This window comes from Euprymna scolopes, chromosome 8, assembly GCF_053919585.1.
Source record: "Euprymna scolopes isolate OS-2025 chromosome 8, ASM5391958v1, whole genome shotgun sequence".
Classification (NCBI taxonomy): domain Eukaryota; kingdom Metazoa; phylum Mollusca; class Cephalopoda; order Sepiida; family Sepiolidae; genus Euprymna; species Euprymna scolopes.
Genome location: NC_136489.1, coordinates 101,431,301 through 101,448,469, shown reverse-complemented (window position 1 = coordinate 101,448,469; position 17,169 = coordinate 101,431,301). Strand labels below are relative to the sequence as shown.

The 17,169-nt window shown below is 32.6% G+C and overlaps 2 protein-coding genes across 2 annotated transcripts in view; one reads left to right on the top strand and one right to left on the bottom strand.

Moving 5' to 3' along the window:
- LOC145283672 (uncharacterized) overlaps positions 1-4,717 on the bottom strand; it is a 28,393-nt gene extending 23,676 nt beyond the window's left edge. The window contains exon 1 of the mRNA XM_080132684.1: positions 4,149-4,717. Coding sequence (XP_079988810.1) covers positions 4,149-4,271 — 123 coding nt within the window. The 5' untranslated portion in view covers positions 4,272-4,717. The remainder of the gene's footprint in view (positions 1-4,148) is intronic.
- The window catches only part of LOC145283670 (anaphase-promoting complex subunit 4-like), a 213,306-nt gene that overhangs the window by 149,931 nt on the left and 46,206 nt on the right, over positions 1-17,169 (top strand). The gene's annotated exons all lie outside the window — the stretch shown is intronic.

Below are 17,169 nucleotides of genomic sequence, written 5' to 3'. Positions count from 1 at the left end.
GTACGATATTCGAGGCCGCCATATTGCATTTAAAATTTGGCCTAAGGTTTGACAGATTTGGCCTTTTTCATTACATTAAAAAAAGAAATAGCGGACAAAAACAGTTTCATGAAAGAGCGTAAAAAAGACCAATCTATCAAAACTTGGAAGGGCCAAATTTTAAAAGCAATGTGGCGGTCTCGAAGTCGTACATTTAGTATCATAAAAAATATTTCCTGGTTTTATTTCAATCTGTGGGTCTAATAATGTGTTTTATATAAGAATAGATAGTTTTTATAACTTTTTGTCTGTCAAATAATTTACGCCGCTAAACTATACACTTACCTAAAACTTTTTAATCGCTAAAAATCGTAAAATTTTATTTTAATATATACCTGATCAATTTATGTGATTTTTTTTGACATATGACACCTTTAAAAGTATTTATAAAGGTATTTTTTAACGGCAACTCAGCGTTCACCGTTAAATTGACGTTTTCAGGTATGCTGGAAACGAATATCACATTTAAATTTTGGGCAGACAAGTAGTTTTCTGGACATTGAGACCTTTATTATCCAATGTAATTCATGTTTTCCTCAACTGAACAAGTACTAATGCACATACGCGTTATAAAACACCTCCTTTTCCCCCATGTTAAGAATGGCGACCGCCACTGACATTCAATAATACATTGGAAACAAATGTCTTAATAACCAAACCAGAAAACTATCTGAGTGCCTTAAATTTGAATGTGGTAATTTCTTTTCAGCAGACCTGAAAACCATTAGCAGTCGTCAATTTAAAGGTGAATGTTGAATTACAGATAAAGTCAAAATTTACCTAATCCAATAACTCAATTTATGCCTTTGCCCAGGATATAAGCGAACTTGAACCTTGCACGCTGAACTCGCAACTGGCGCCTGTAACCATGACACCATATATATTTGACTAACACCGATAAACATGTTTACTAATTGTACCCTTTTTCAGAACACGTGAAAAATATAAAATAAATAAAAATAAATAAATAAATGAAATAATCCTTTTCATGTAGAATACACATTCAGCGGCTGTCGTTTGGTCGCACCTGTCACGGCGCAGCTGTGTGCAAACTAAAACTTAATAAAATTTGAAATAATCAGTCATTGTTATTTTAGTTGTATATATATATATATATATATATATATATATATATATATATATATATATATATATATATATATATATATATATATATATATATATATATATATATTATGCAAAAGCACAATTTCATTGCTATGCTTAGTCCCATGTCTATTTTTTTTTTTTCCATTTATCACTTTCATCACAGAAATTACCTATGTTGTGATTTTTTTTAAATGCAATTTTAAGAAAAGAAAAAAAATTATCGACAGTTCGACTTGTCTCGCTTGATCCAAAGTTTAGGGCATTATTTTCGATTGAACATGCCTTCTTAACGTAAATCGTTAAGACATAGTTAAAAAAAAGAGTTCGACTTTCGCTACTATAAAAATAAAGAAAATCTTGAACTCATAGAATGTTACGTTATTAAAGTCTGCGAAAATCGGATATGAAAATTGCGGACATCTTTTTTACAATCGGCAGAAAAAAAAAAGTTGAAAAAACTAAATATATAAAAAAATAAAATGTTACCAAAGTTGAAAATTAAACAGAATACTAATAGAACATTACATTTTTGCACTATTGGTGGCATTTATTGGGTGTGTTTACTACCGGTATTTTGTTTAATTTTCGATTTTTCAGCGATTATCGACCGTCCAAATCGCTGTAACGAAACCGCCGTTTTTTATAACTCTACAAATTTGACACTACTTCTGTTTCAAAGTAAATAAACGCTTCAAATGAAGTTTAAACAACAAGGTAGGTAGAAGAGTAACTTATATTACCTTTGATAAAATTTGTTGTGTATTTACTTTTTTTTTCTCGTCTTTTTCAAACAGCCAAAATTATTTCTATAACTAACCTCACAAATCTTGAAAATTTCGTCAAAGTTCGAAATGTAAACAAGATATTTTCTACACTTTGATCATCAACTTGGCGAGTGCACAAAATTCAAGGCAAAAGTGCCGATTTATCTTTCGGTGAACAATTTTTTACGGATATCAAGTCAATTTAGTCAATAATAATAAACTAAATTTAACAACGATCTTTATCAAATATTTAAAAAATGCGTGTTCTTTGATAGAATAGTGGCGCTGTCGAAATATATTGTTTTACTTTTGTTTAGGAGCACACATCAACCATGCTACTTTATTTCTGTTTTAAACTTCAATTGGACATTACAAACAAAAAAGGTGATGAAATAAACAACAAATAAATGTTACCAAAGGCAAGAGGTCAATTTTTATAACGTGCCCCACCCCAGCGTATTATAAACACCTCAACCTCCCCATGTTAAGAACGGCTTTCGAGGTTGGGGGTGTTTATTCCAAAAGCCGTTATTAATATGGGGAAGTTGGTGTGCTTATAATACGCTGGGGCAGGGGCACGTCGTAACAATTGACCGGGCAAGATAAATTACTCTTACCCGGATAAGTTTTTGTGTCTCCACTTATTTTAATGCGTTTATTTACTTTGAAACAAAAGTCGTTTCAAATCTTGAGTTCGAACAAAAAATTGTGGCTTCATTACAGCCATTTGGAGCTTCAATAATAACTCAAAATTAAAAAATTAAACAAAATACTGGTAGAAACCCTTTCAATAAATGTGACAGTTGTGCGTTGTGCGAAAATGTAATGTTCTAGGAGTATTTTATTTAAGTTTTGAGTGATCATCGAGGGTCGATATGGTTACAAGAAGATCGTCATGTTCCAAAAATAAATAAACACATTAAAATAAAATGAATACACAAATTATCCCGGCAGGTAGAAGAGTATCTTGCCTTTAGTAACATTTATTTGTTGTATGGAAACCCACCCAATAAATGTTAGTGACATTTATTGGTTGGGTTTCTACCACCATTTTGTTTTATTTCTTATTTTGAAGTGATTATAAAGTCTTCAAAGACATCGCGGCCATCTATTCTAGTTCTCCGGCATTACACGTTTTTCGAACCGAATAAGCATTTTACATTAAATAAATACATTAAAACTTATCCAGTTAGGTAGAAAAGTTGGTGCTAGAGAGTGACTGCCGCGGCCCGGCCCGCGCTATTTTTTAAATCGTATTTCCACGTTTAATTAAAGTTTTATATGTTTTTTTTATTCGATTGTAAGGTATAGAATAGGTACAAAACACCCTCCCCATGTTAAGAATTTTTTTTTTTTTTTTTTAATAATAACGTTATTATTTCAGCACGGATCACTCTCTGCATGATGCACTAGTGCATGAGTACCGAAAAGTTAACTTTGATAACATTTATTTGTTATATATTAGTTTTTTGACAACTTTTCTGAATTTATGTGTATAGTAATACAAGCCCATTAAATTTTATAAACAAGAGATCCTTTGGGGTAGGTGATTTTTTTCCACATTAAATAAACCGTCATCGTGTCACACAGTCTTGCAGAGTTAACTGTCCCCCCCCCCCTTTTTTTACTCCTAAGCCAAAAAACACTAAAAACAGTATTTTTTTTTTCGAACGCGCTACTATTTTAACGAAGAATTAAAATGTGAACGCTCACATTTTATAATATTGCAAAAACAGGGGACATAACTCAGATTAATTATTTTAGAATATTTTGGATTACTTTCAATTTTTGATTATTGTTCGTTATTTAATTAAATTACTTTTTTTATTGAAAAAATTTTTTTATACAAATTTACAAAAATAGAACTGAAAATTATTCAACTTTCAATTAATTTAATTAAAGTTTTTTTTTTGCTGTTTTTTGTTTAACTAAATCCGTACTTTATGCACTGCATTTATTATACCACGCTGAAATAATAACATTATTTAGAAAGTCATTCTAAACATGGTAAGTGAAGAGTGTTTTGTATCTATTCTGTACTTTCATCTAACAATTTAATAATAAAAAAAACTCCCTTGTTTCACCTGTCGCCTTTCTTTGTACAATCACGTTAACTTAAAAAAAAAAGTTAAACATTTTCGTTTACATTAAAAACAAACAAAAAAAAAATGTTTATTTTTAGTTAGGCGACCGTTTTATTTTAAATCGATTTTTTTTTTAGAAACAAATACTTACTGTTGCGGAAGAGGAGGACGAGAAGGAGGATCGTTGGGCAATCGGTGTCCCCGTTGTAAACGTCTGTATCCATGCAATTGAAATAAGAATGAAAAACTGTGTCCAACTTCTACCTCGATCCATTATCTGGCGAGGTTGACGGCCAAGTACTACTAACTACTAGTAACAGTAGTTAGTAGTAATTTACATTAATGTAGAGGAAGTTTTTTTTTCTTTTTTAGAAAAAATAAGAAAATCTCCAAACAATCTCTTCTCCGTGTCGATGAATAATAATTTAATAACTCTCTTGTTATTCCACGGTTTAAAGTCGAGGTGTTTATATATATAAAACTTTGGTGTATAAAAAAAGTTACCCTGTTGAGCGTGTAGGCTTATTTAAGAAACGGGGGAAAGGGAGAACGCGTGTTGCAACTCACCCGCCGAAAGCAAGCGAGTGAATGCGACGGCCTGAACGTTTGTCGTTTCTTAAAAACTTTTTTTTGTTTGCTTCATTTTAGGACAGACGGCGGAGTGCGCGGGGCTAGGGGCGCGTGTATGTGTGAGGAGGGAGGGAGAGAGAGAATGTCTCTGAACTCGGAGTGCGGTAGGTTAGGTTGAGGTCGGGTCGCACTCGTTTCCTGATAGGCTCTCTTCGGGTTTTTACGATCACCCTCCCCCCTCCGCCTCTTTCCTAAAACCAAACGTGATTATAAAAAAAAAAAATAAAAAAAATAAAAATAAATACATTAATAAAAAAAATTGCTACTGACGTAGAGAGGGTCGTATTGATAAAGAGGATATATAGACTCTTATTCGTTCACTTCCTAGATGCGTCCTTGCATTATTATGAGAGGCTTTGTCTATCGGATGTGAAATTGCCATGTCGTTCTAACCTAATCTGTTTTGATAAAATTTTCAGAAAACTCCTATAGTATACATAGGTGCAATGCATCTAAGATGAATGCCCAGAATTCCTTTTATATAAAAAAGAAAGAAAGAAAATAAAGAAAAATCTGTGTCGTACGTACTCATGACGAAAAGAAAACATCGTACATTAAATTGATCAAGTAGTTTCATTTTTGAATAAGAAAATCAAATTTTATGAATAAACTAGACTACCCGTGACCCGTTGCGTTAGTATGTTATATTAGCTATGGAATTAATGTATGAGCGTGACACTTGTGACGTAAAGGAAATAGTTTTTTGTGACATAACAGACATTTCTATGAAAGTATATTAAAACGAATATAGATAGATTTCTATGAGTCATTCGGTTTATAATTGTTTATTAAAAAAAAAAAAACTAACTTACAGCCATTGAATTATAAGTGGTTTGCCATACTTATAGGTAAATGTGCGCCACTGAACAGATACCATAATACTTAAAGTTAAATTCAAATTTTGATATATCTTTTAACTTAAACGCAAAAAAATCCCCCAACAATTATGATGCTGAAAACGTACACAGTAAAACAATACGTTTTATTGTCGCGTTGATTATTTATGTACGCATGCGCAACCGGAAGTCGTAAACCGGATGTTGGGTTACAACACTCGTTACAAGGTCATTTGAGTTTTATAATTATATAGATTACGTCTCTTGACGCCATCTTGAAAACAGTCTGAAGGAACAAGGGAGATAACTCCGAATTGAGATTTAAGAAAGCCATTCTTAACATGTGAAAGGGGGCCAATGGAAAATCTCAAATTCGCTTCAAAATGATTTTCTTTATAAAAATAAAACTTTATCAAATTACGCGATTTTGGATGCACGATATTTTCTTTTCGTCACGGGTACGGACATCATGCATATTTTTCTTTATTTTTGTCTCTTCATAGAAGAAACATTCTGAACAAGCGTCTCTCTCTTTCTTTCTCTCTTCCTACTAGCAGGAAGACCCAAGGTTATCCGGGATTGAATAAGAATCAACGAGTGTTCCATACTTCAATAGTTTTATTGTCGTCGAAATCGATGAAATCGCCCATTTTTTTAATCAAATCGATTGATTGCCTTCTCTAGTTGAGGACCGAACGTGGTGCACCTGGAATGAGCTTTACATGCCTTTCTGCAGAGACTTAGTTCACAATACATTGTAGTCTGCATTCTATTGTAGAGAATCTACTGTTGATTAAAAAAAAAAATTCTATATATAAGCTTGAATTAGAGTTTAAAATGTACAAATCAAGTATCATGGTTCAGTTTTGTTTTTAAACAGAAACATTCATTTCGAATTCACCCATCTCTTGTTAAAGAGCCTACTGTTGATTTTATATGCCAGGATCATTTACGCGGTGATCAAACTTCTCAAATGCACTTATGATGTTAGGTTTTTATAAGGGTGTCAACTTTAGTCAAATATTTGTTCCTTCTTTAATTGGATTTTTTCGATTTTCGATACTTATTGGGGATGTTCTACTACAAAACCTATCTAAGAATACTCCCAGACAGATAAGCTCATTTGTATGAAATTAAAAAAAAAAAAAAAAAAATCGGTCCAGCCATCTCGGAGTCCACAGGGAACTAACTCACACAGACACACAAAGTGCCTATATATATATATATATATATATATATATATATATATATATATATATATAAAATATTATAATAATAATAATATGCATATATATTATTATTATTATTATTATTTATTTTTATTGTTTTATTGCATTTTCACACCAAACAAGGCACAGTGCCACTTTGATGTAGGGGGCTACTATCTGGGGCATAATTTGCAGGGGTACTATGTTGGGAGTTGAGCAGCAAGATGTCTATTTACATTACACTTAAACTTCTGCATGTCAATACAGTTAGGGAAGCAGAAACCCGGAAGGGAGTTCCAAAGTGTAGCAGTCCCAGGGAAGAAACTATTGGAGTAGAAGGCTTTCTTACATCTAAGGATTTCTGTGTAGGGGTGGGATTTTGACACTTGTCGGGTTTGCCGGAGGTATTTATGTCGAGGCAGTACAAGGGCTTGTAGTTTGTTGGAGCACCTACCATTAAAGTACTTGTAAAATAGGCAGAGGGATGCAACATTTCGTCAATGGGACAGTTGTTGAAACCCAGCTGATAATGCGGGACCTATTAGGTTGGCGACTCTTTTTTCAGCTCTGTCTAAACGAGAGAGAGAGAGAGAGAGAGAGAGAGAGAGAAAGACTAGTAGCAGATACACCAGCCCAAATGTGACAACAATACTCCATTCATGGGCGAATGGTAGCTTTGTAGAGGTACAGGATAAGCTCAGGCATAAGTAACTTTCTAGCATGGTTGAGAGAGCCCACTTTTTTTGCAGCAACCTTGGCAATGCCCTTAATGTATCTGTTCCAATTCATGTTCCCCGTGAACGTTTAGCTGAGGAGTTTAAGCGAATTATGCTCAGGTAAAGTATCATTAGTCATGGCTATTTATTAATGGTTGTAAAGGTTTTTTGTAGTTATTAAAGGAAAGAAGCTTACTCTTGGCAGCATTTTTGTCCCCATTCCACTACAGACTGGAGGTCTTCACCTAGGTTTTTTTTTTTTTTTTTTCAAGGGAATCACCACTTATCAAGGTCCAGAGGCGACTCGAGGATAAGGGTTAAAGAGTGTAAAGTGGTCAAAAGGACAATATCACAGTAATCGTTAGAAGTGTAAATTTGCTAAATTGGATTACTTAAAAGGAACGGCTCCTCAAGAACTTGTTTACATTGGCATTGAAGATGGCCATATTGTAGTTAGCTGGAAAGCAGGTAAACGGAAGAGAGTTCCACAGACATGCAGTTCTAAGAAAGAAGCTTTGTTCATGGAATCTAGGTTTAGATTTAAGCACAGATAAAGAGTGTGGGAAATTATTGATAGTGTTTTCAGCCAAACGAGTGTTTTTCGTGGTCAGATAAAAGGGGAGCATAGATTGGAGCTCAGACAAGCACTTGCCATGAAAATAACGATAAAATAGAGCCAGACTTGCAAAGTCTCTTCTATAAGAAAGAGGTTGCAGGGAAGAGGAAAGGCCCCCCCCCCACTAGGCTATGAAGTCTATTCTGAATTCTGTTGTTTATTAAGATGTCATGTGAAACTAAAGCTTAGTTGAAACAAAAGAAAAACATTTCTTAATTATTTTATTTCATTATTAACATATTCTTCACTTCGGCATGACAATGACATGAGACGAATGTGTGTATTTTAGTTTCAAGAACGGCCGATAGAGGCCGTGTGTCAGCCAAACAGGGGTTGATAACTCATATTTTTCTAAAAGTTTGTGCAAAGACAATCCCTTGGAAGGGATTTTTGAACAAATAAGGCTGCATTGCCTTTCGTTTTCCCCTCATGTCTGTTATAGAGCATGGTGTCGTCAGCAAATATACCCATCTCAGAGACAGTTTTATCAGAGAGGTCATTTATAAATATCTGGAATAATAAAGGTTCAAGGATAGACCCCTGAGGTATATCTGCATTTATATCATATTGTTTTTATGTACGACCATCGAGGACAACCTGGATTCTTCTCTTATTTAAGACTAGTGGGGGTACCTGGCCTTGCCCGGGTGTTTGGAGATGTAAAAGAAAAAAAAAAGTGTTAGTAGGGAGGGAGGCTTAAACCTGTGACAAACCCAATGAGGGAAAAGAAAATGAAAGAAAACGTGAGATCTTACCGCTATGCTACGAGGCCATAGGAAGTGAAAAGCATTGATTATTTAGTGATATCAATCAAAAAGTTGACTGGCTGGCAGATGCAGAAAAAAACATTGACTGAAGGCAGCTTTCCGCCGTTTCATTTATTTGTTTCACCCACAACGTTGAGGAAACTAAGCTCCCCTGAAAAAGGGGGAACTCTCAAATCAATAGCAATTGTCTGATATGAAGAGTTTTCCCCACATTAATACATAAAGTATTCCCCACACAGGAAGCTAATTGCTTTCAAGACGTCCCGGCACAAAAGGCCGCTGACACCTTTGCATTGGTGAGTTTCGCTTTATTTATACGGAAAGGATCAACAAACGTACGAGAGGATGGAATAGCATGAATTTGATAAAATTCGATCAAAATAAATGTAGACATGATGTCCCTTCGCTAATCGTAGATATTGTGATCTAGGGACTAGTAAAAAATAGTAACCCTCTCGAGAACCTCCCTTTGCTGGACATAAAAAACGCGTGCATCACTTTTGCCTTTTCTATATATAGAAGGATTTAATTATGTTAAGTATTTGTCCAGTAATATCATAGGATCTGATTTTCGTGAGAAAACGATTGTGTCATATTCTGTGATATATATATATATATATATATATATATATATATATACTAGCAAGAAGACCTGATGTGTCCATGATTTAATGATGATCAACAAATGTTTCACAGTCCCATATTTTTATTGTCATCGAAATCTGTTAAATTGTCCGTGTTTCAATCAAATTGATTGTCTGCTCCAGTTGGGGACCCATTGTGGTGAACTGGGAAGAAGTTTCACATACCTCCCGCAATATATTGGAGCCTACATTGCACTGTAGAGAACTTACTGTTGATTTTATAAAATTATTTTTATATACTACAGCTTGAATTACAGTTTAAAATACAAAACATGGTTCATTTCAAACGTGCCTTTGTCATATCAAAGAACCTACTGTTGATTTTATATGCCTGGCCTTTCTGCTGAGGCGGTGATGATGGCTTGAATGTAAGTTTAAAATGAAAAAGTCAAGTATGATGGTGCAATTGTGCTTTAAGCAGAAACATTCATTTCGAACGCGTACTTGTGATTTTAGGTTGTATAAGGTGTTAACTTTGGTCAAAATTGCCTGTTCCTTCTTACATCGGAGATTTTTGATTATCAATACTTATCAAAGACTTGTTGATACAACACCTTTCTAAGAACATTGCCAGATACATAAAGTACATTTGTGTGAAATTTCATGAAAATTTGCCCAGCCGTTGCAGAGTCTATAGAAAACTCTCTCTTTTTCTCACACACACACAGACACACAGACAAAGTTCTTTTTATATAATAGTATATACATATATATTCAAGAACGATAAGATTTCTAATCAATTTTGGGATATCTTAAGACGGGCCCCTAGTGTAAATGCAGTATTGTGATGACTAAGATTATTTTAGTTAAGAATAAGATACATCTTTTAATGTTATTTTTTTTATTTTTACCAAAAATGACAACGAACCTCTTTCCTCACATTTTTGATGATCTTGTGCTTAATTTAAAAATGTTATTTAAAAAAAATATTTTCTGCAAATAAGTAATAAAAACGTTTTCATACTACACTTTAATGTTCCTGTTCTCAATTAGTGAAGAAGAGATAGTTCTAGACTGAGGCAATTTAAATTTTTATTTTAATCCAACTATCCTTTTGGACGGGGGGAGGGGCTGGATTTTCCTCACATTAAAATGTGACGCTGTTTCTTACTCTGCCCTCATAGCTTCCTAAGTAAATAGGGACAAGGCCTTGTCTGCATTTGTGCATGTTGTGTATGTATAACTCGAATTATAGTTTTTTTTTAAATTTAGCTTTCGAATATTTATTGACATCAGCAATAAAATAAGGGAAAACGAAAACTAATTTTGTAAAAAATCTTATTAAAAACATGTAAGCATTACTAGTGACTTATAACGAGAATTGGATGGGTCATTCTTATTCGGTCTGATTCTATTATTAAATGTGATTTTCAAGAAAGATTTCCTCATAATTAATAAAAATGTTATTAATAAAACTATCATCCAGGATCTCGTGTGCTTCTGTATTTCTTGCCTAACCTAACATAGGCAATTCTAAAGTTCTGAATTTTTTAGATGAGGCCTAATTATTTATATTACTTGTATTGATCAGACTATTGTTCTCACCTTGAGTGTTATTTGTACAACGGTTTCGTCGGTTTGGCCTTCGACCATCTTCAGGCATGTTGGTTATTGTTTGTTCTTAAATATCGTCCTGTGCTGTGGCTGAACAAACCAAACCTGCAATGATATACACTCAGATTAAACCCTCTAAATAATCACACTGGAGTTTACTTAGAGATATAGCAGTGATCTCCTTTCGCATTGTGTTCTGCATTCCTGAACGTGTTGCCTCAAAATTGTGCGAATGAACATGTATCACTGTCACAATTTCAGAGTTCTGTATTGTCTATCATGATATTCCTAAATTTTATATATTTCCTAATTAGCTTAGTAGCCTCTGTCTATTGCTACCGGTTTTATGACCATGGCTTAATAAAAAAATAAAAATAAAGTATTTGTAAAATAAGCACAGCGATTAGACAAAGACTGAAGCTTGGTAGATAGTGAGGTATCTACTAGAGTCTCTGTTAAGTCGTGTATCTAAGAGAAGGAAAAAAAAAACTCTGTTGTAAAACCTGAGCTCTACTGTCTGTTCTATCCTGTGGCAGCCATTGCACCGACGGGGATTAACAGTTGTACCAAAAATATGGTTGGTTCTGCACAAAGCCTTCACCACTACAAACAACGCATCTGTGTTGATTTCCGAACAACTTAGTTTTTGTGACTGACCTAGTACTTTGAAATCGACAAGAGTTCACTCACATTAGATATGAGACTCTCTTTTGAAGCCTATTTTTGTCGTAATCCAGAGTTGGATTTACCCACATTAATAAAAACGATCTTGTGTTTAACTTTGCCCTTGTCAGTAGGAAAGTAAATAGTGACAGGGTTATGAATTACTTTCCTCTAAGCGCATCACCGGGCAATGCCGGATAAATACAGCTAGTATGCAATAAAAATTATTTAACAATCGAGACAAAGGAGAGAGAGAGAGAGAGAGAGAGAGAGAGAGAGAGGGAGAGAGAGGGAGGGGTAATGAATTACATTACACTGATATCTTTGAAAAAAAGAAATCAAGTGTTTCAACGACTTTTGGTATCAAAATATACTATTCAGTGGTTTTATTAACTTCATAAGCACACCAATCAGAACCATCGTATGTATTGGAAGAGTCGTTGTTTAACTCGTTAGGTTCCACTGTTCTAATTAATAGGACATCTAATATTTTTGTTTATGTTAACATTTTTGGGAACTATTTTAACATAAATAATTTTGTACTGTAAAAACCGTTCCGTTTTGATAACAATCTTTCTGTTTCTATTTTTTTTACAAATATCAATAATGATCATAATAATAATCGTCCAGCTAACTTGGCGTTGCCCGGACCCATTATGTAAGAAAATTTCATCTATATTCATCAACTTCTCTCTGCAAGTTGTTGGAACCACAGTAAAAAGTCTTGTGAAATTTGGTAAATTCTGTTTGTTTGCTGATGTATGAATTTACACAAATGAGTCTTGCAACAGTGAGACACTAACTTATTGTGAAACGTGCAGTGTAACTCATTGTGTGACCTACTTTGCTCTTTACCATAATGTGTAAATTTTTTCTTGAATGTATAGTTTCTTGATTTCTAAAATATATCACACGTATTCAGTGCCCCAATTATTGGAGAATCCATATTTCGCTTTCTAAATAAAATTACATTTTCCTTTCAATTTGTGCATTCTAGCCCAGTTTCAGTCATTACATAAAGTTTCAACTCCATAATAATAAAAAGAAAATAGAGGGCAGATTTAGACAAAATGGTCTCTTTTTAAATGGGGAGAACATCTTACATGCTCAAAACGGGACACACTGACTTGGGATAAAAAAAATGAAGAGTCTTTCAGTCTAGAAGATTTTCTTTTCTTTCACCGATCGAGAACAGAAAATATGAAGTTTAGTATCAGAACAGGTACTACACTTTGCTCCTAGTCAAAAGGCCAAGTTTTGTTGGCAATCTGCTTGTTAGCTAAAAGGTTCCCGGTCAAATGCGTAAACTTACACTCTTCTGTACCTCCCCTTTCGAGTTCTTGTCTGTCTGGGACCAAAGCTCATCTTTTGTTTTTCCTCAGGTTTATATAATAATTGTTTTACCATATTTTATTAGATCTTTCGTTTCGTATTTCTGAAATGATCTTAATTTCTAGTTGACCTCATTTCCCAATTATTTTTGGGGGCCGTTTTTTTCCACAGATTTTAATTGTTTTAATTTTGTCTTTTTGACGTTGAGTGACGAAGTAATATTGTGATTTCCAATATTGTGTTTGATGTAATCCTTTCAAATTTTTATCACATCAATACAATAGCAGCTTTCAATTGATTTTCAGATTGTTAAATATGCACCCACCTATTAAAGAAAATATAGTTTTCAATAACATTTTTGCTGAATTCTGATATATTGTGTGAATTTCATATTTTTGTATATACAAAAATAATATTTATTACAATAAAAGAATAAGATAATACATACATTATAGAAATTGTAACTCATTTATATTAATATATTAAAATACCAATATGACTCCATTAGCAACGGACAAACCACACGGCCAATATTAACCATAAGAAATACATTTGAAAGTAACATTTATATAAAGTGTAAATGTCTAGCTGGCGATATAATATATATATATATATATATATATATATATAATGCAAAATATGCCAACACATCACCACACATAAAGATACCAACATTCAACCCAAAGAGCAAGTACGTTGGAGAAACAAGCCTGGAGTTCTGCCTACATCTTGATAATCATATAGAGACAAATCTGTACAATATCTAGTAATCATCCTCATAGCTGCCAATTTTAAGACAGTAACAAAATTATGAAACCAAACTCATTCTGAATCAACACCCACATCTTAGAATTGAACAAAGATTTGAACCTGATATTTTCCTACAGAAGAGGATGAGCGTGTCCGGTGGGGTAGTAACTTATCTTTCTTCATTAGCAAATTTTTCCAATGTTTTCATTTTTTTTTTTTTTTTAAAGTTTTCACTTTGATACATAATATGTATTATATTTTATCATTCTCTATATACCCTCTGCGTGTATACGAACTCTTTCCTCACGCACATATGTTTGTCTCTCAGTCTCTCTCTATTTACCTATATATATATATATATATATATATATATATATATATATATATGTATATATATATATATACTAGCTGTACATACCCGTGTTGCTAGGGGAAAAATATTGCCGGATGAAGGGTTTAGTCACATACTATTTAAGATACACTAAATATTCTAAGTTATGATTTTCCTAAAGGTTGACCATATTTTGGAGTTTTGGATGCATAAAACATAGTCATCTTCATATATGAAGTTCAAACAGGGAACTAAAATATAAGTTAAATGAAAACCTCTTTTCCATTTTTAAACGCAGCCGATGTTGGTTATAATCATAATTAAAAATAAATTAAATGTAAATTAAATTAAGAACAATAAATAAATCTACTTTATATAATAACATTAAATTTTATTAAAACAGATTTTCTTTAATGTAATATGCAAATGAGATAACCTCTTGAATGTTGATTCCTTTTGAAAAAAATAGTATATATAGAAATCATGCAGAAATTATATAAGACCATTTTATCTATTAAAATCTATTTGTGCAACAATGTACCATTTATATACATAATAACCAAATTGTGAACAAACAGGAATATGACTTTATTATAATATATATATATATATATATATATATATATGTAATTGCTGGACCGGTTTCGTTCGAACAAACGGATGTCCTTAGAAAAGTGAATATCTTACATTTATTGAATAAAAAACTTCAAGATATGGGAAGCAAACGCAAAGCGTGATTACAAATAATATGTATAATCATCGACCTATTTCATATATATGATATATATTATATTAAATAATCAATGCGACAAAACGTATTGTTTTACTGTGTCTGTTTTCAGCGTCCCAATTTTTTTTTTGCGTTTAAATTATCCAAATAAACAATTGTTAATACTTTTTGCTTTTTTTTTTTTACATCGTTCATTTCTGTATTACGTTTAAGTAATTTTAATGCAATTTTCTTACAAATAAATCTACTTTAAGCCGTTGACAACCATAAGAGCGATTTACTCACTGCCTTCATTTTTTTTTTTAAATTTATTCTCCATTTTTTAAAACACCTTTCTTAAAAACATTCATACATTTTCTTCTACACTACCAACAGAAATAAATAACCTCGAAAATAGTTTTTTTTAAAATTGCGTTACAAATAAATAATCAACACGACAATAAAACACTGTTTTACTTTGTACATTTTCAGCGTCCCAATTGTTTTTTTTTTTTTAACGTTTAAATTAAAAGATATATCAAAATTTAAATTTAACTTTAAGTATTATGGTATCTGTTCAATGCAGATTTACCTATAAGTATGGCAAACCACTTATAATTCAATGGCTAAGTTTTATTTTTCAAAAATAAGCAATTATAAACAGAACGACTCATAGAAATCTATCTATATTCTTTTTTCATTTTAATATATTTTCATAGAAATGTTTCTGTTATGTCACAAAAAATTATTTTCTTTACGTCACAAGTGTCATGCTCACACATTAATTCCATAGCTAATATAACATATTGACCCAACGGGTCATGGGTAGTCTAGTATATATATATATATATATATATATATATATATATATATATATATATATATATACATGTTCCAAAAAACAAACATAGAGCCCCCTCCCCAACCTCATCCTTGACGCAAGCAAAATGATGTTACCCATCTCTCCTTCTTCTGTCCAGAGCCTTTCACCATTTTATGAAATAAGTAAAAGTAATCCTTTTTGTTTGGTCAGAATACTGTTGAGGTCAAAACTTTCGATTCTACTTATCTATCCATTTCTCTCACACTCACATATATATATATATATATATATATATATATATATATCATATATTGGGGGGGGGGCGCCCGGTTTGCCCGGGCATAAAATCCGCTTAAATATGATATTTTAATTTGTCCAGATTTTGTATATATTATTATAGAGTTATGATTACAAAAGTTTAAAAAAAAAAAAAAAAGTGCTTGGGTGCCATTAGCTAGAATCAAGACCAAAAACAGAACTGTAGCATTCAAAGCTGGTGACGTTACCACTGTACCAACATGACATGTATATGAACTGATTAAAAGTTAAAAATAAACTAAGATAAATTTACAAAATGTGTAATGATTTTTTAAGTTTTGACCCATTTTTGAACCCCCCCTTTTTTTTACAAAGGAGTCACCACTTATCAAGGTCCTGAGGCCAGTCGAGGATAAAGGTTAAGTATACAGTGGTCAATGGGACAATGTCGTAGTAATTGTTAGTGGAAATTTGGTAAATTGGATTACTTAAGAGGAACGGCTCATTAAGAACTTGTTTATGTTGGACTTGAAGACGACCATTACATAGTCAGCTAGAAAGCAGGCAAATGGAAGAGCGTTCCACAGGTGTGCAGTTCTAAGAAAGAAACTTTGTTCATGGAATCTACGTTTAGGTTTAGACACAGATATAGAGTAGGGGAAATTATTGATAGTATTTTCAGCTAGACATATTTCTCATGAAAGTTTGGTGAGGGGGGACCATAGATTGGAGCTCAGACGAGCACTTGCCATTAAATAACATACCTCTTAAAAACTATTTCAATCAGCTAAAGACCTATAAAAGAATGGTCCGTAAAACATTCAATCATTTGAGGCCCCAGCACCGCTCTGTGACTTTTAGTTTCGGAGGAGATACAATTTGAAAATATGGAGACAGACCAGACAGACAGCCTTTTATCCATATAATTATAAAACTCAAATGACCTTGTAATGATGTCTGTAACCCACTTTCCGGTTTACAACATGCGGTTGCGCATGTGCGCATAACCTGCGCACTGAAATATTAACGTTATTATTTAACATGGGAAGAGTGGGGTTTAAAATAACTTAAACATAATACAGAAATGAATGATGTAAAAAAAAAAAGCAGACAGTATTAACAATTGTTTATTTGAATAATTTAAACGCAAAAAAGACAAAACAAAAGAACAATTGGGATGCTGAAATATTAACGTTATTATTTCGAAATTGTTATTTAACATGGGAAGAGTGGGGTTTAAAATAACTTAAACGTAATACAGAAATGAACGATGTAAAAAAAAAAAAAAAAAAAAAAGCAGATATATCAAAATTTGAATTTAACTATAATAAGTAT